The 12,647-nt window shown below is 41.1% G+C and overlaps 1 protein-coding gene and 1 long non-coding RNA gene across 2 annotated transcripts in view; one reads left to right on the top strand and one right to left on the bottom strand.

Annotated features, from left to right (window-relative positions):
• Positions 1 to 5,204: 5,204 nt before the first annotated feature.
• ENOPH1 (enolase-phosphatase 1) overlaps positions 5,205 to 12,647 on the bottom strand; it is a 62,398-nt gene continuing 54,955 nt past the window's right edge. The window contains exon 6 of the mRNA XM_089675805.1: positions 5,205 to 5,395. Within this exon, the coding sequence (XP_089531931.1) occupies positions 5,256 to 5,395 (140 nt within the window). The 3' untranslated portion in view covers positions 5,205 to 5,255. The remainder of the gene's footprint in view (positions 5,396 to 12,647) is intronic.
• Positions 10,766 to 12,647, top strand: part of LOC149473627 (uncharacterized) — a 32,790-nt gene continuing 30,908 nt past the window's right edge. Inside the window, exon 1 of the long non-coding RNA XR_016312511.1 lies at positions 10,766 to 11,241. This is a non-coding gene — a long non-coding RNA (uncharacterized LOC149473627). The remainder of the gene's footprint in view (positions 11,242 to 12,647) is intronic.

Below are 12,647 nucleotides of genomic sequence, written 5' to 3'. Positions count from 1 at the left end.
GTCGATAATGCAATGCAAACCTCTAATTAGGCATTGATGTGCAGTCAAGTTTTCTGTCACAATGGAACTGGTCCATGGCAACAGAGCCTATCACTTTTTTGCCATGGCAGTGGTGCTGATCCCTTTCTCAACAGAACAATAGAAATGGGGAAACTCCTTTGTCAACATTTCACTGTTGCAATAGCAAATATACTGTGGCAAATCTATCTGGTAACATGGCAATGTAAGCAGTCCCTTTTTGCCGTTGCAACTGTGCTGATCCCTCCCTCACCATGGTAATGTGTCTAATCTCTTTGTTGTCATAGTAATGGAGGAACTACTATATCACCATGGCAAAGAAGCCAATCAACATGTCCCTTGTTACCATTGTAACATGACTGATCCCTCCATGCCATGGCAATGATTCTGCAGTTTTGGCTCCTTTACAGCTAGGCAAACCACCCTGGTACCCAATAAATGGGGCCAGTCATTTTGTCACCACTGCAATTCCTTCACTGCCATGACAATACAACAGCTATCACCTCTCCCTGTCCCCATGTACAATGCTGGACCCATCACCAGTGCTGTGACATCCAAGTCACATGCTCCACCTTAGCTAGAAGTACAGCCATATCAACTCATACTACAATCCATGGAGTGCCCCTTTTTTTACCCCTCTCATCCTGCATGATGTACAAATCTCTTTTGATTCCCCTCATTCACCAGACAGCCGACCTGCCCCCTTTCCCTGTCTTCAGTCCAAGGTGTGCCATATTGTCCACCACAGTTCTGAGGTGTTCCTAAAATACAGTCATTTTTTTCTGTTTTAGTAATGGTTTCTAAAATGTCGACACAAATTATGTATGGCCATTACACATACGCAGTACCATGATCTTTAGTTACACATGCTGGGCAGAAGGGCTCATACGCACTACAAGCATTGGTCGATGCAGTCCACACGCATGGACAAAGCCAAAGATTGATCTTCTATTCTATTGAGCCATTTCACACCAACACAGCACTGGAAAACAGTTGCCTTTTTTATGTAACAAAGAGCATTGTTAGGCACTACAGATATAGGTAAAAAAAACAAATCCGAAAAAAAAGCACTGCAATACAGTATAAAAAAGGCAATGCAAAACAACACAGTGTAAGATCTCATGCCAATGTGTCTGCGCTATGCATGCACTAATGATGAGCTGGGAATGAGCCCCGCTCCGTGAGGACATCAAATGACGAAACGCGTAGGGCGGGGTTTGAGTGGTGTGATGTCAGCGCGTTCCTAGTGATCGTTACAGCGCATGTGCGATGTGGCTGGGTTTCTCTATTGGCAATCTGATTATGTATTTTTTATACTCTCATGCAATCTGATTATGCTGGCTGTGCTGGTGTCAGCTGGACACCGTTTTTTGTAAGTATGTTTAGTTTTAATAAAGCAACGATTTTAAGAGGTACTGCACCATGAGCTTCTGTTTTTGTATATTCCGAGTGGCCATTCCAACACCCTTTGAATAAGATGGGATATGCATGAAGTGGATCTACAGAGTCAGAGTCTCCTGCAGAGTATTGCTCCAGGGTTAGAGGATATCGTTTTTGCCAAGCCAAAGCTTTCTTTCAACTGTCTACAGATCATTGCTTCCAGAGCAGAAAAGCACTTATGCTGGTTTGTAACATAATCAGCATATTGCTCTGGTGAGTTTATTTAGTTTATTTGGTGGTGGATACACTTGGTGGATTTCGTTGGACTTTCTTCATTTTTCACTACTAAATATATTTTTTTGGGACTTCATATGATTGATTTAATTTTTGTTATGATAAGTTTTGGGATTAATATGATTTAGATATATTCTTGTTACGGACACTTTTATTTCTTTATTTTTACATTTTTTACTAGCGCAGTCTGTGTTTTTTTGTATTTTTATGCACCTTTATATAGGGCAGATTTTGCAGCTGGTATCATTGATATTGATATAATAACTGACAGTACTAACATTATTATTATTGTTCTGGCACCACCTATATTTAGTTATTAATGAGCCCCAATTCTCTGGTTTTTGTTATCTGTGTGTAAAAGTAACACAGTACCACTTTTTAAGCCACACCCCTAACACAATTAAGCCACAGCTGTTTTTTGCCTAGTGCATGTCACTGTCTTATCACCCCATAAATTCTTCTTCCTGGTTGACATCTCTGGAAGTATAGGCCATTTTTCCTAATGGCTCTTGGTGATTCCTAGTGGCTGAGTGGAGCAGAAGGCAAACTAAAGAAAGGTCAATGTTTTTCTGGGGGCATTAAAGTGGTTGTAAACCTCAGACATGAAATATGAAAAAAACATACCACTCCATAGTGTGTACTTGTCTCAGCGCAGAGCACCAAGTGTCATTTCTCTCTGTTGCTTTGCTCCTCTGCTATCAGCATGAGATGCTTCTGACAAACTTTCCTGACATCAAAAGGTAAAATGATGACAGAGGAGGGAGCTCCAGCACACAGCCTATGATTGCCAGCTTCAGCTCTGTTCCTGTGTACTCTGTGAAGGGGGTGTGTGTCTTCCGTCCAATCAACTCTCACCAAGCTCTGCAGGGTGTAAATTCAGCTCACCACCCCGCTTTCTGAAATCTCAGACAAGCTTTATAAAATCTGGACTTTAAGCCTGGGTTCACATATATGCGGTGCAGTAAATCGCATGAACGGCACAGCAGTCCTGTGCAAATCACATGCGATTTGTGTGCGGTACGATTGGAGCCATACATTTTGTATGGCTCTAATCGCACCGCATCTACACCAAAAAGGCACAGGACCCTTTTTTTGGTCCGCACTAGAATCGGATCGCATGGGTATTCACACCTATGCGATCCGATTCTGCACATCGCACCGCGTTTTGTGGACCGCTTTCGGGGTGTTGTTAACTTAACATACACACCAGCAGTGGTTCGCATGATTGGGGTGCGATTCTGATGCGGTGAGGAATTTGCACTGAAAAATCTGCGAATTCCACACCGCATCAATGTGAACCAGGGCTAAAGGACTGTAGAGAAAAGAAGACTGCAGATTAACAGGTACAACTTATGTAGGAGAATTTGTTTCATCTCTGTGTATCACCTCAATCACGAATTGGGTATACAGTATGTATGGGTTTACAACCACTTTAAAGTATAACTAAAGGATAAAACTTTTTTTGTGGATAAAGTTGAGAGATTAGAACACCTGTCAAGTTTTTTCTTTAGATTTACCAAAAACCATGTAATATGAGGTCAAACCTAAACAACACTTTCAGTTGTATCCAATTAGGCAGGCCCTTGCACTACATAGTTGAAGGTAAATCTAAAGGAAATTGGGCAGAAATTGGACAAAAAATTGTAAGAAAATTGTATACTGTATGGCCAGCCTTCTCTATTTGTCCTGTCTAGTATTGTTGCCTAAAATGAAAGTCAAAGATAATCCTACATTTTGGGTTGTCCCCAAAACAGTAGTAAAGGGGCAATCTTCCGATGGGGACAACCAGGGATTCCCTCACTTTTGAGGGATACTTACTTCTCGTTTTGGCTAAGGGTCAGACAGCAAAGGGAATGTCCCCAATCCCGATGGGACACAGATGGCAAAAAAAACAAAAAACAGACAGTAACCTTCCTTACTCTATTCAAAATAAAATTGTTTTGCCTTTAGTTCTATTCTAACACATGATTGGTTAATGGTCTCATACATTTAATGTGAACAAATGTCTGAAATGTAAAAATCCTAGCTATCATAGCAGACTCTTTCTTCAGTAAATACATCTGTTTTTTTGTTAACATTTCCTGACTAGGATTAAACATTGACATGGGTGTGACTAACACGGGTGTTAGACCACTGTCCTTTTCACAAACTCGTGACAAAACAATGGCCAATCCCACACCCATTGTCAGACCCTACCCTGGTGCAGTGGGTCCTGGGTTTCTCCTGGTGCACAACAATGCCCGGCCTCATGTGGCGAGAGTATGCAGGCAGTTCCTGGAGGATGAAGGAATTGATACCATTGAATGGCCCCCACACTCGCTTACCTAAATCCAATAGAACACCTCTGGGATATCATGTTTCGGTCCATCCGACACCGCCAGCTGGCACCTCAGACTGTCCAGGAGCTCAGTGATGCTCTGGTCCAGATCTGGAAGAAAATACCCCAGAACACATCCATTGTCTCATTAAGAGCATGCCCCGACGTCGTCAGGCATGCAAACAAGCACGTGGGGGCCATACAAAATACTGAGTACCATTTTGAGTTGCTGCAATGAAATTTCAGCAAAATGGATTAGCCTGCTGCATCATTTTTTCACTTTGATTTTTGGGGTGTCTTTGAAGTCAGTCCTCTGTAGGTTGACAATTTTAACTTCCATCAAAGAATGGGGCATCCTTACGTTCCTAACACATTACCCAGTCCATATCAGTATAGATATCCAGCATGATATTTTTCCTCATTGAGATCTGATGTGTTTTCAAAGTGTTCCTTTAATTTTTTTGAGCAGTGTATAAAACCTTGGCTGAGCGTACCCTAAAAACATAATGAAACCTCAATGCGCAACATAATATTAATAAATGATAAATGTGAAATAAATCAGCTTATATAAATACTCAATTCATATCAAATCATGAATAATAGCTCATGTGCGTCAATAAATGCACATCCAAAAAAAGGTGTATAATGATTAAATAAATAAGTTAAAAAGTTCCAATTCACATAATGTGACAATCTTCATCTATTGGTTTCCCGAATCTCTTTCACCATCTGTGTTTGTAACCATATTCAGTGATTCCCACCACCATTCAAAACTGTGCTAGCCAGAAAAATGTGACCTGCAAAAAATCAAGTTAGATGTGACTTCCCCAATATTGGGTAACACTCCAGATTCACTCCACTGTGTTAAGACTCTGCTGGAGTTTGTCTTCAATTTGTTAGTGCATCTAAATCTGCTAATACATTTAACACTATGCCCCCCCTCCCCAGATGACAATGTCTGCTTTGCTTCCTATGCTCCTTCATCCATAGTTTATTGGCCAGTTCACCAGGTAAAAATAGAGGAGAAAAACCAAAAGAAAAGAAAATCTGATACAAACATAACTAATGATTGGTAAGCTGCAATATGAAACATTTTTGCTTTTGGGTTTAACACCACTTTAAGCACAATTTTATTCTTGATTTTAATAGATTTGGTGTTAGCATTATATTGTTGACATAAAGAAAACGCGAGACATTGTTATGGTTCATGCTTTATTCAATTTGTTTTATGAAAAAAAGAAAAAAGTTATTGTACAGGATGCAAGGTTATCTGCTCAAAAGAGTTTACAAGGGGGTAGCTAGCTTTCTCTTCATCTGTTAGTGCTGCATTACCAGGTCTCACTACCACAGCCACATTCATTCCCGCTTCCTTTGCAGCCTTCGCCTCTGTGGAAAAAAAGAGAGTACACCAAGATGATAAGCAAGAGTCATTTGAAACTTTACATATACACTTTACATGGTTAATTTATGTGTTAGAGGCAATTCAATATATTACAACTTATTTATAAATGCAAAATGCTAAGTACAGTAGGGTGATAGGATATCATCCTTTTGCTGTTCTATTATTTTTTATTTTTTGGCACACCTGTCAGTGTGATGGGTGCAGTGGCCAGGGAGGGGTGGACTGCACTGAGGAAGAAGTGTCCAGTATGGACTGTCCTTGCTCAGTGCAGACATGAACAAATGTATGTATGGACAGGCACGTGAATTGGGTGCAAGCACTGACCCTTTTGGTGCTGCTCCCTGTCTAGGACACCCTTTATAGATTCCTCATATAATCTGTCAAATGACAGAAAGCAAAAAAGGAAAAAGAGAGCTGACTATACAGAAGTAGTATGTCCAAATATCATACAAATAAAACTCCCAACCCAAACCCAACTGAGTGTCAATAAAGGAAGTCAAAGCTACCAGATCTTATCAAAACTATCTTTTGGATCTGTTCATAATGCTTCAAAATTACTTCCTCATGAAATAGGCATGCCAAGTCAAGTACCCATTTAATATTGTGTTCTCTTGCCTACAATTCAAACTAGATTTACTAAAAAAAATTTAAATTCTTCTGTTCATCAATTATAAAAATTCCTGACCTTTGGTTCTTATGGAAAAATGCAGATACTTATGGTGTCATAATCACTCACTGGATCACCGAAAACATTTTCATCTTAAGTGTTTTACAAGGAAAGGTACAAACATATTTGTACATAATGTTTCCCATACCAGGTTAAATTTGCACTGACAAATGAGTTATATAATTTTACAAGTCATTCTCCATTGATTACTATCTTTTACATAAACTCCCTATTAAAATCAGCATGTTTTTCTCAAAAATATCTGAAACATCAAATCAGCTTTGATGTAACAATGTTTCAATGTGTCAGTTCTTTTTTTTTTTTTTTTTTTAAATAAAGAATAAGCCCTATCAGTTATATAAATAACAGCAGAAGTCACACAAGTCACATTTATTCCCAAGCAGGTATCTGTTTAGTACTTGGATGAAGTGGGGAAGAGTTAGAACCTCTGTCAGAGACTTCTCCTAGATAGAAGGACATTTATCAGGCAACTACCCATTGTAAAGCCACTCTATTTAATTTAATAAAAGTCAATGCTAACAGGGGTTACTATGATGACATCAAAGGAGTTCCACGGAGTACAAATGTTCCATTGGAATGAAATGAGATTGTTGCAGTTAGTGGAAACTGGGACAAGTGGGCTGCACAGCAAGTATATTGCCTGAAAGGACACAGATTGTGCAGAGGGAGGGCCTCCAAGGCCAGGAAAGGTAGATATTTTTTTTGTAATCTAAACTATTGAAAATTGAAAGGGAGTACATGAGTAGATAACAGGGCATGAGACAATCTTACAGATGGGTACAAATAGAAATGTACATTGCATGTATACATCAAACACAGTAGGATTACATCTTTAAGAGCCCTTTGTTGTGGATATTGAGTATCGGGTCAATCAAGATTTTACAGAGTATGGAGAAATTAAGTAAAAGAAATAAAAGTCAGAAAAAGAAAAGGAAGAAAAGAACAGAACACTCAACAAGAACAGTTGCAGGTGGGTCACCAGGTCCCAACAATCAACTAGCCGTAATGTATCATATTTGTAAAAGTCTGTTCATTATCAATCTTGGAGGGACCAGTCCGGGGGTATCTGTCCAGCTCTGCCAGATAAGCTCAAATTTACATGGTGCATTACGGTGACGATAGGTAATTTGTTCCCGTAAAAGGAAAGAATTTCCATATTCCGCCCAGCATTTCTTAGAAGCTATTGTACTAGACAGCCAGAATCTAGCTATTATTTTTCTCGCTAAATACAATAGACGAGTAATCATAATATAGACACCCAGGGAGTACATCTCAGGGTCCAGCGCTCCCAGTAGATCCGACGGGATGAGAGTTTGGGCGAGGGAATACAAAATCCCCAGAACATCCCCCCAATATCTTGCTAATTTTGGACATCTCCAAATCATGTGAATAAATCCCCTCTACTGTATGTGCCATACACTTTGGGCATAATGGTGTATCTCTCCTTCTCCACTCAAACTATCTAACCAGTGTTCGGTATGCCCTGTTAAGGATAAATAGTTGTGTCAGTTTATGTGAGGCCGACAGGGAGGATATAGTTACTGATTCCAAAGCCATATTCCAACGATTTCCCCCTATTTCCCCCACATCCTCCACCCATTGGGCCCTAGATTTTTAGATTCGGTCCTGAATGGAGGAGAGTAATATCTTATAGATGCAGGATACGAAAGGTAGATTTACACTTCTAGACTATCTATTGAATTATAAAGCCATTATTGCAGTTAATACTGAAGGAACCCAGTTTTTGTCATTTAAAAATCACCAGCCCAATGTGTTGTACTCCTGTTCCATTGTGCTTCCCCCTTACGTGTTCTGTAGTAATAGGTACTGGTAGTGAGATGAGATCTGCTCAGAAAACTATTCAGGGGCAGTTTGTCTTACACAAATTAAACAACCTTATTTCACAAATGTCAAAAATAAATCTCTACAGAACAGCGGATGCCATAAGGTGCAAGGACAGCCTTTTACTTGTGGTTAGTGGTGATGCCCATAGTGCTGCCAAAATAGAAGTGCACATTTGGATTTTTTTTTTTCTAAAAGTAAGAAAAAATAATGCACATTTTTGTTAGCATTGTAGATGAGCAGAGCTCATTCTCATTTTGAAGCTGATCCTGGAGCAAGTCTGGAGCTGGAAGAATTGTCTTAAGCTGGAGTCATTCTAGAGCCAGAGCAAGCCAACCTGGAGAATTTCCAAGCCTAGCCTTGAAATAATAAAGCCAGTGGCAAGCAATAACAGCTTTTGTGGTTTTCCCAGTGCAAGTGTACTTTTAGGGCCTATTCAGACTTGTCCCTTTTCGTGCAGTAAATCTTGTGCATTTTGGTGCAATAAAACGCATTACAAGTAGAAATCCCATTCTTACCTATGTGGCTGGTTCATGTACTGTATATGAGCTGCAGTTTAGTGTGAGACAAAAACTATATGGGTCTATTTACACCTACACATATGCATTACCATGCCAGCTGCAAAGCACACCAAACACCAGTAAAACCAGCCTTAAAGGCTATATTCACCTTTACTAAAGAATAATAAATGCACATATATGTGCAAGAAAAAAAGTGCATTTATTAATTATTTTACAGGAACCTACAAAGCATTGTACCCATAATCAGATTGGATACAATGTCAGGCTCCTGCAAACTCTTCTTCTTGCTCTCTGCCCATACTTCTGTAAAGGCCATCAGATGAAGAGCTAAATGAAGATTCAATGGACTGATTACCTCACCACTGAGAAATACAGGTCTGTCTGCCACAGTGGAAGATGGGACTTGTGATTTATTCATTCACAGATCCCTGCAAATGAGTGATGCAGTTGTGTGGGCAGAGCAAGACGAGACATTTGCACCATATTACGTTATACTCGTATTTAGGGTATAGTATAACATAAAACAAAAGGTGAACTTAGCCTTTAAACTTTTGTTTGGAATAATGCAGTACAAAATCAATAATTGCTGCAGACAAATGTCCACTGAAAAGAGGCAATGATGTTCTTTCCCTTAAATTCCATTAACTGGACCAAGGTTGCTGAGGGTTAGTAACCTGACAACTCCTACCAAGTGCCACACTAGGTACATTTTGGGGACCTTTTAAAACTGATACAGCGGGTAAAATAAGTATTGAACACGTCACAATTTTTCTCAGTAAATATATTTCGAAAGGCACCATTGACATAAAATTTTCATCACATGTTGGTATGAACCCATGCAATCCATACATACAAAGAAACCAAAAATAAGTTCAGAAACTCAGTTATGTGTAATAAAATGGAATGGCACAGGAAGAAAGTATTGAGCACACTAACTGAAATCTATTTAATACTTGGTACAAAATCCTCTGTTGGTAATGACAGCTTCAAGACACCTCATGTATGAAGAAACTAGTTGCAGGCATTGCTCAGGTGTGTTTTTGGCCCATTCTTCCTGTAGCACCCTCCTACCTACACTAGGTGGAGCTAGATCCGTAATGGTTAAACAGGAGCTGAATAGCAGCTCAAGTGCAATAGCCAGGGGGGTCAAATTTGGGACAGGGCTGAGAGACTCTACAGGCCAGCCCCTCTGGAATTTCCCCCTGCTCTAAGGCTTTCAAGGAGGGCCTTGGGGGCAGTGGGTAGATCTGAGGAGAGGTTGGCTGCACCTTTGAGGGACCTCAGTCAATCCCCAACAGGAGGCTTGGCAAGGGGCTGGACTCCCTTAAAAGTTGTTAAGAGTCTGCTCAGTAGCAGGAGTTGGAGTGTGGTAGTGGGAAAGGAGTGTGAGTCAGGAAGATGTGAGGTTGAAGGAAGAAGGCTGTCAGGAGGACTGCTGGGATGGGGCCTGCCTGCAAGCCTGGAGATGGAAAGGAGGAAACCTCAGGACTCACTGCCCCTGAAAGAGGATCACCAGTGTGGCAGGGAAGGAGCAGCCCAGCTGATAGGCCTGGAAGCAGCAGCCATTCTAAAAGCTGTACAGGAGAGGATCTGAGTGAGTACACCTACACTCCCTGGGCGGATAGGGGAAGGAGCACTCTAGTGGGAAACCAGATTAGCCCTCTGCTAGTGACTGTGCACCTTATTTAAGGGAACAGGAGGCAGATCCCCTGCTCAGGAACAAAACCTATAGATTGCTGGGTGAAGAGGAGTTCATCTGGGGTACTACAACTGGAGCTGCTGGCTAGCACTCCAACAGAGACTGTGTGTCAGAGAGAAGCTGTGAATAGTTCAGGAAGTTGTTCTCACATATTAGTTCCCTTGGGCATCCTATACACTCCTATACCCTGTCCAAGTTTAATCCCCTCAAAAAAATAACAAAACCAATGCTCAAAGCCTGTGGATGGAAGCTGTGTGGGGAATTTTAACTGACGGGCTGTGCAGGACTATGGGAGGACCCAAATTCAACAGCAACCCCCTAAGGGGGTAGGAGCTACATTCCACACAGTCTTCAAATCTTGAAGGTTCAATGGGCCTCATCTATGAACTCTGATCTTTAGTTCCTTCCATAGATTTTCTATTGGATTCAAGTCAGGTGATTAGCTGGGCCATTCTAGCAGCTTTATCTTTTCTTTTAAATCAATTGAGAGCTTCCTTGGCTTTGTGTTTGGGATAATTGTCTTGCTGAAATGTCCACCCTTCATTCAGCTTCATCATCCTGGTAGATGGCAGCAGACCTTTAATCAAGAATGTCTTGGTAGGGGGCGTGGCGACTGTGGGACAGGATTGACACCTAAGAGAAGAGCTCCTTACTGCCACCGGGAAAAACACAGAATAACGGAGCCGACTGAGCCTTCCCACACAAACCACACACTTTCTGCCTCCCGACACTCCTCACCATGCCATGCCGCAGAAGAGAAACTCCTCAGCCGCACAAAATTTCTTCCCGACTATGTCACGGAGGCTACAACAAAATGGTGACGGCTCCCATTCCACAGATGCCATGCCAGACCTCTAGTGACAGCTGCACCGCAATCCATACATGCCGAGACTGCAGCTGCTGGTAATCTATCAGACTCTGGCTTCTCCTCTCCTACCTTTTTAAGCCCTGTGAAATCAAGACCCCATAGAGACTCTCTCACAATCACTGAAGAGGAAATGCATGCAGCTGTAAGCTCTTCTGCGGAGGCACCTATCACCACTCATAAAAATGACCCGATTGTCACACTTCCTGCCTCTGGTAAGCATGTGTCTGGTACAATGCTAAAGGACATGCTTTTATAGCTCTGAGCCTCACTACAGGTAGACATGATTGCTTGTATGAATCAATCTAAAGCAGAGCTTCGGGAGCTTGGCAACAGAGTAGACCATGTGAAATGCTCTATCTCAGATTTTGGCTCGAACCACAACACACTGGTAAATGCTTATACAGAGCAAGCTACAGACGTCACATGGATCAATGTGAAATTAGCTGATTTAGAAGGCAGGTCACAGAGAAACAACTTGAAAATTTGGGGTATACCCAAAATAGTACAGCAATTGTAACTACCACACTGTGCGAGACCTGTTCCTAGCAGTGATACTGTCTCTCACATCTGTGGATCTTACGACTGATCGGATACACCGAGTCCCAAAACGAGGCCCTATATTTCTCTTGTACTAGACTTTGATGGATATATCCTGCAGGATCGCATGTGATTTGATAATATACTTCTATTGTTGTCAGGTATGCTTCCGCAATATGATTTCCATTTAGATCGCAGATGCCTGTTGGTGCTGTGGTTGACTTTAATTGGTATGCCATTGCTATCTTTCACACATATGTAATAAGTGAAATACTGTTGCTGTGTATATTATGAAGTGGTTACACCTATGATGATTTTGGTTTTCTAATTGTGTGTTGGCTCATATCTTCTATTTTTGTAAAATTTTAATAAAAACTAATTATACAAATGCATTTAATTTTGAAGTATCTCTTGAATATACAAACAGAAAATATTAAAATATTTTAGATGGGTATGTGACATCTGAACTTCTATAATCTCTTTAACCATTTGCCTACCGGGCACTTATACCCCCTTCCTTACCAGGCCAATTTTCAGCTTACTGCGCTGTCATGCAACATTGTACCCATATGAAATTTTTATCATTTTTTTTTCTCATAAATAGAGCTTTCTTTTGGTGGTATTTACTTTCTGCTGGGTGTTTTACTTTTTGCGCTATAAACAAAAAAAGAGCAAAAAATTTGAAGAAAAAAAAAAAAGTTTCTTTGTTTCTATTATAAAATTTTGCAAACAGGTAATTTTTCTCCTTCACTGATGTGCGTTGATGAGGCTGCACTGATAGGTGGCACTAATGGGCACTGATAGGCAGCACTACTGAGGTGGCACGGATGTGCGGCACTGATAGGCAGCACTAATGAGGTGGCAATGATAGGTGGCACTAATGATGGGTACTGATAGTCAGCACTGATAGGAGGCACTACTGAACATTGACTGGCACAACTGCTGGGCACTGACTGGTGGTACAGACTGGCGGCACTACTGGGCTGCACTGATGGGTGGCACTGGTGGACACAGGTGGGTAGCACTGCTGGGCACAGGTGGGTGGAGCTGGTGGGTGGCACTGCTAGTTACCGATCAGCAG

This window comes from Staurois parvus, unplaced genomic scaffold, assembly GCF_062004578.1.
Source record: "Staurois parvus isolate SC_StPar_1 unplaced genomic scaffold, SC_StPar_1.0 ptg000013l, whole genome shotgun sequence".
Lineage (NCBI taxonomy): Eukaryota > Metazoa > Chordata > Amphibia > Anura > Ranidae > Staurois > Staurois parvus.
The sequence above is the reverse complement of the archived record's forward strand: the minus strand, read 5'-3'. Positions and strand labels throughout refer to the sequence as shown.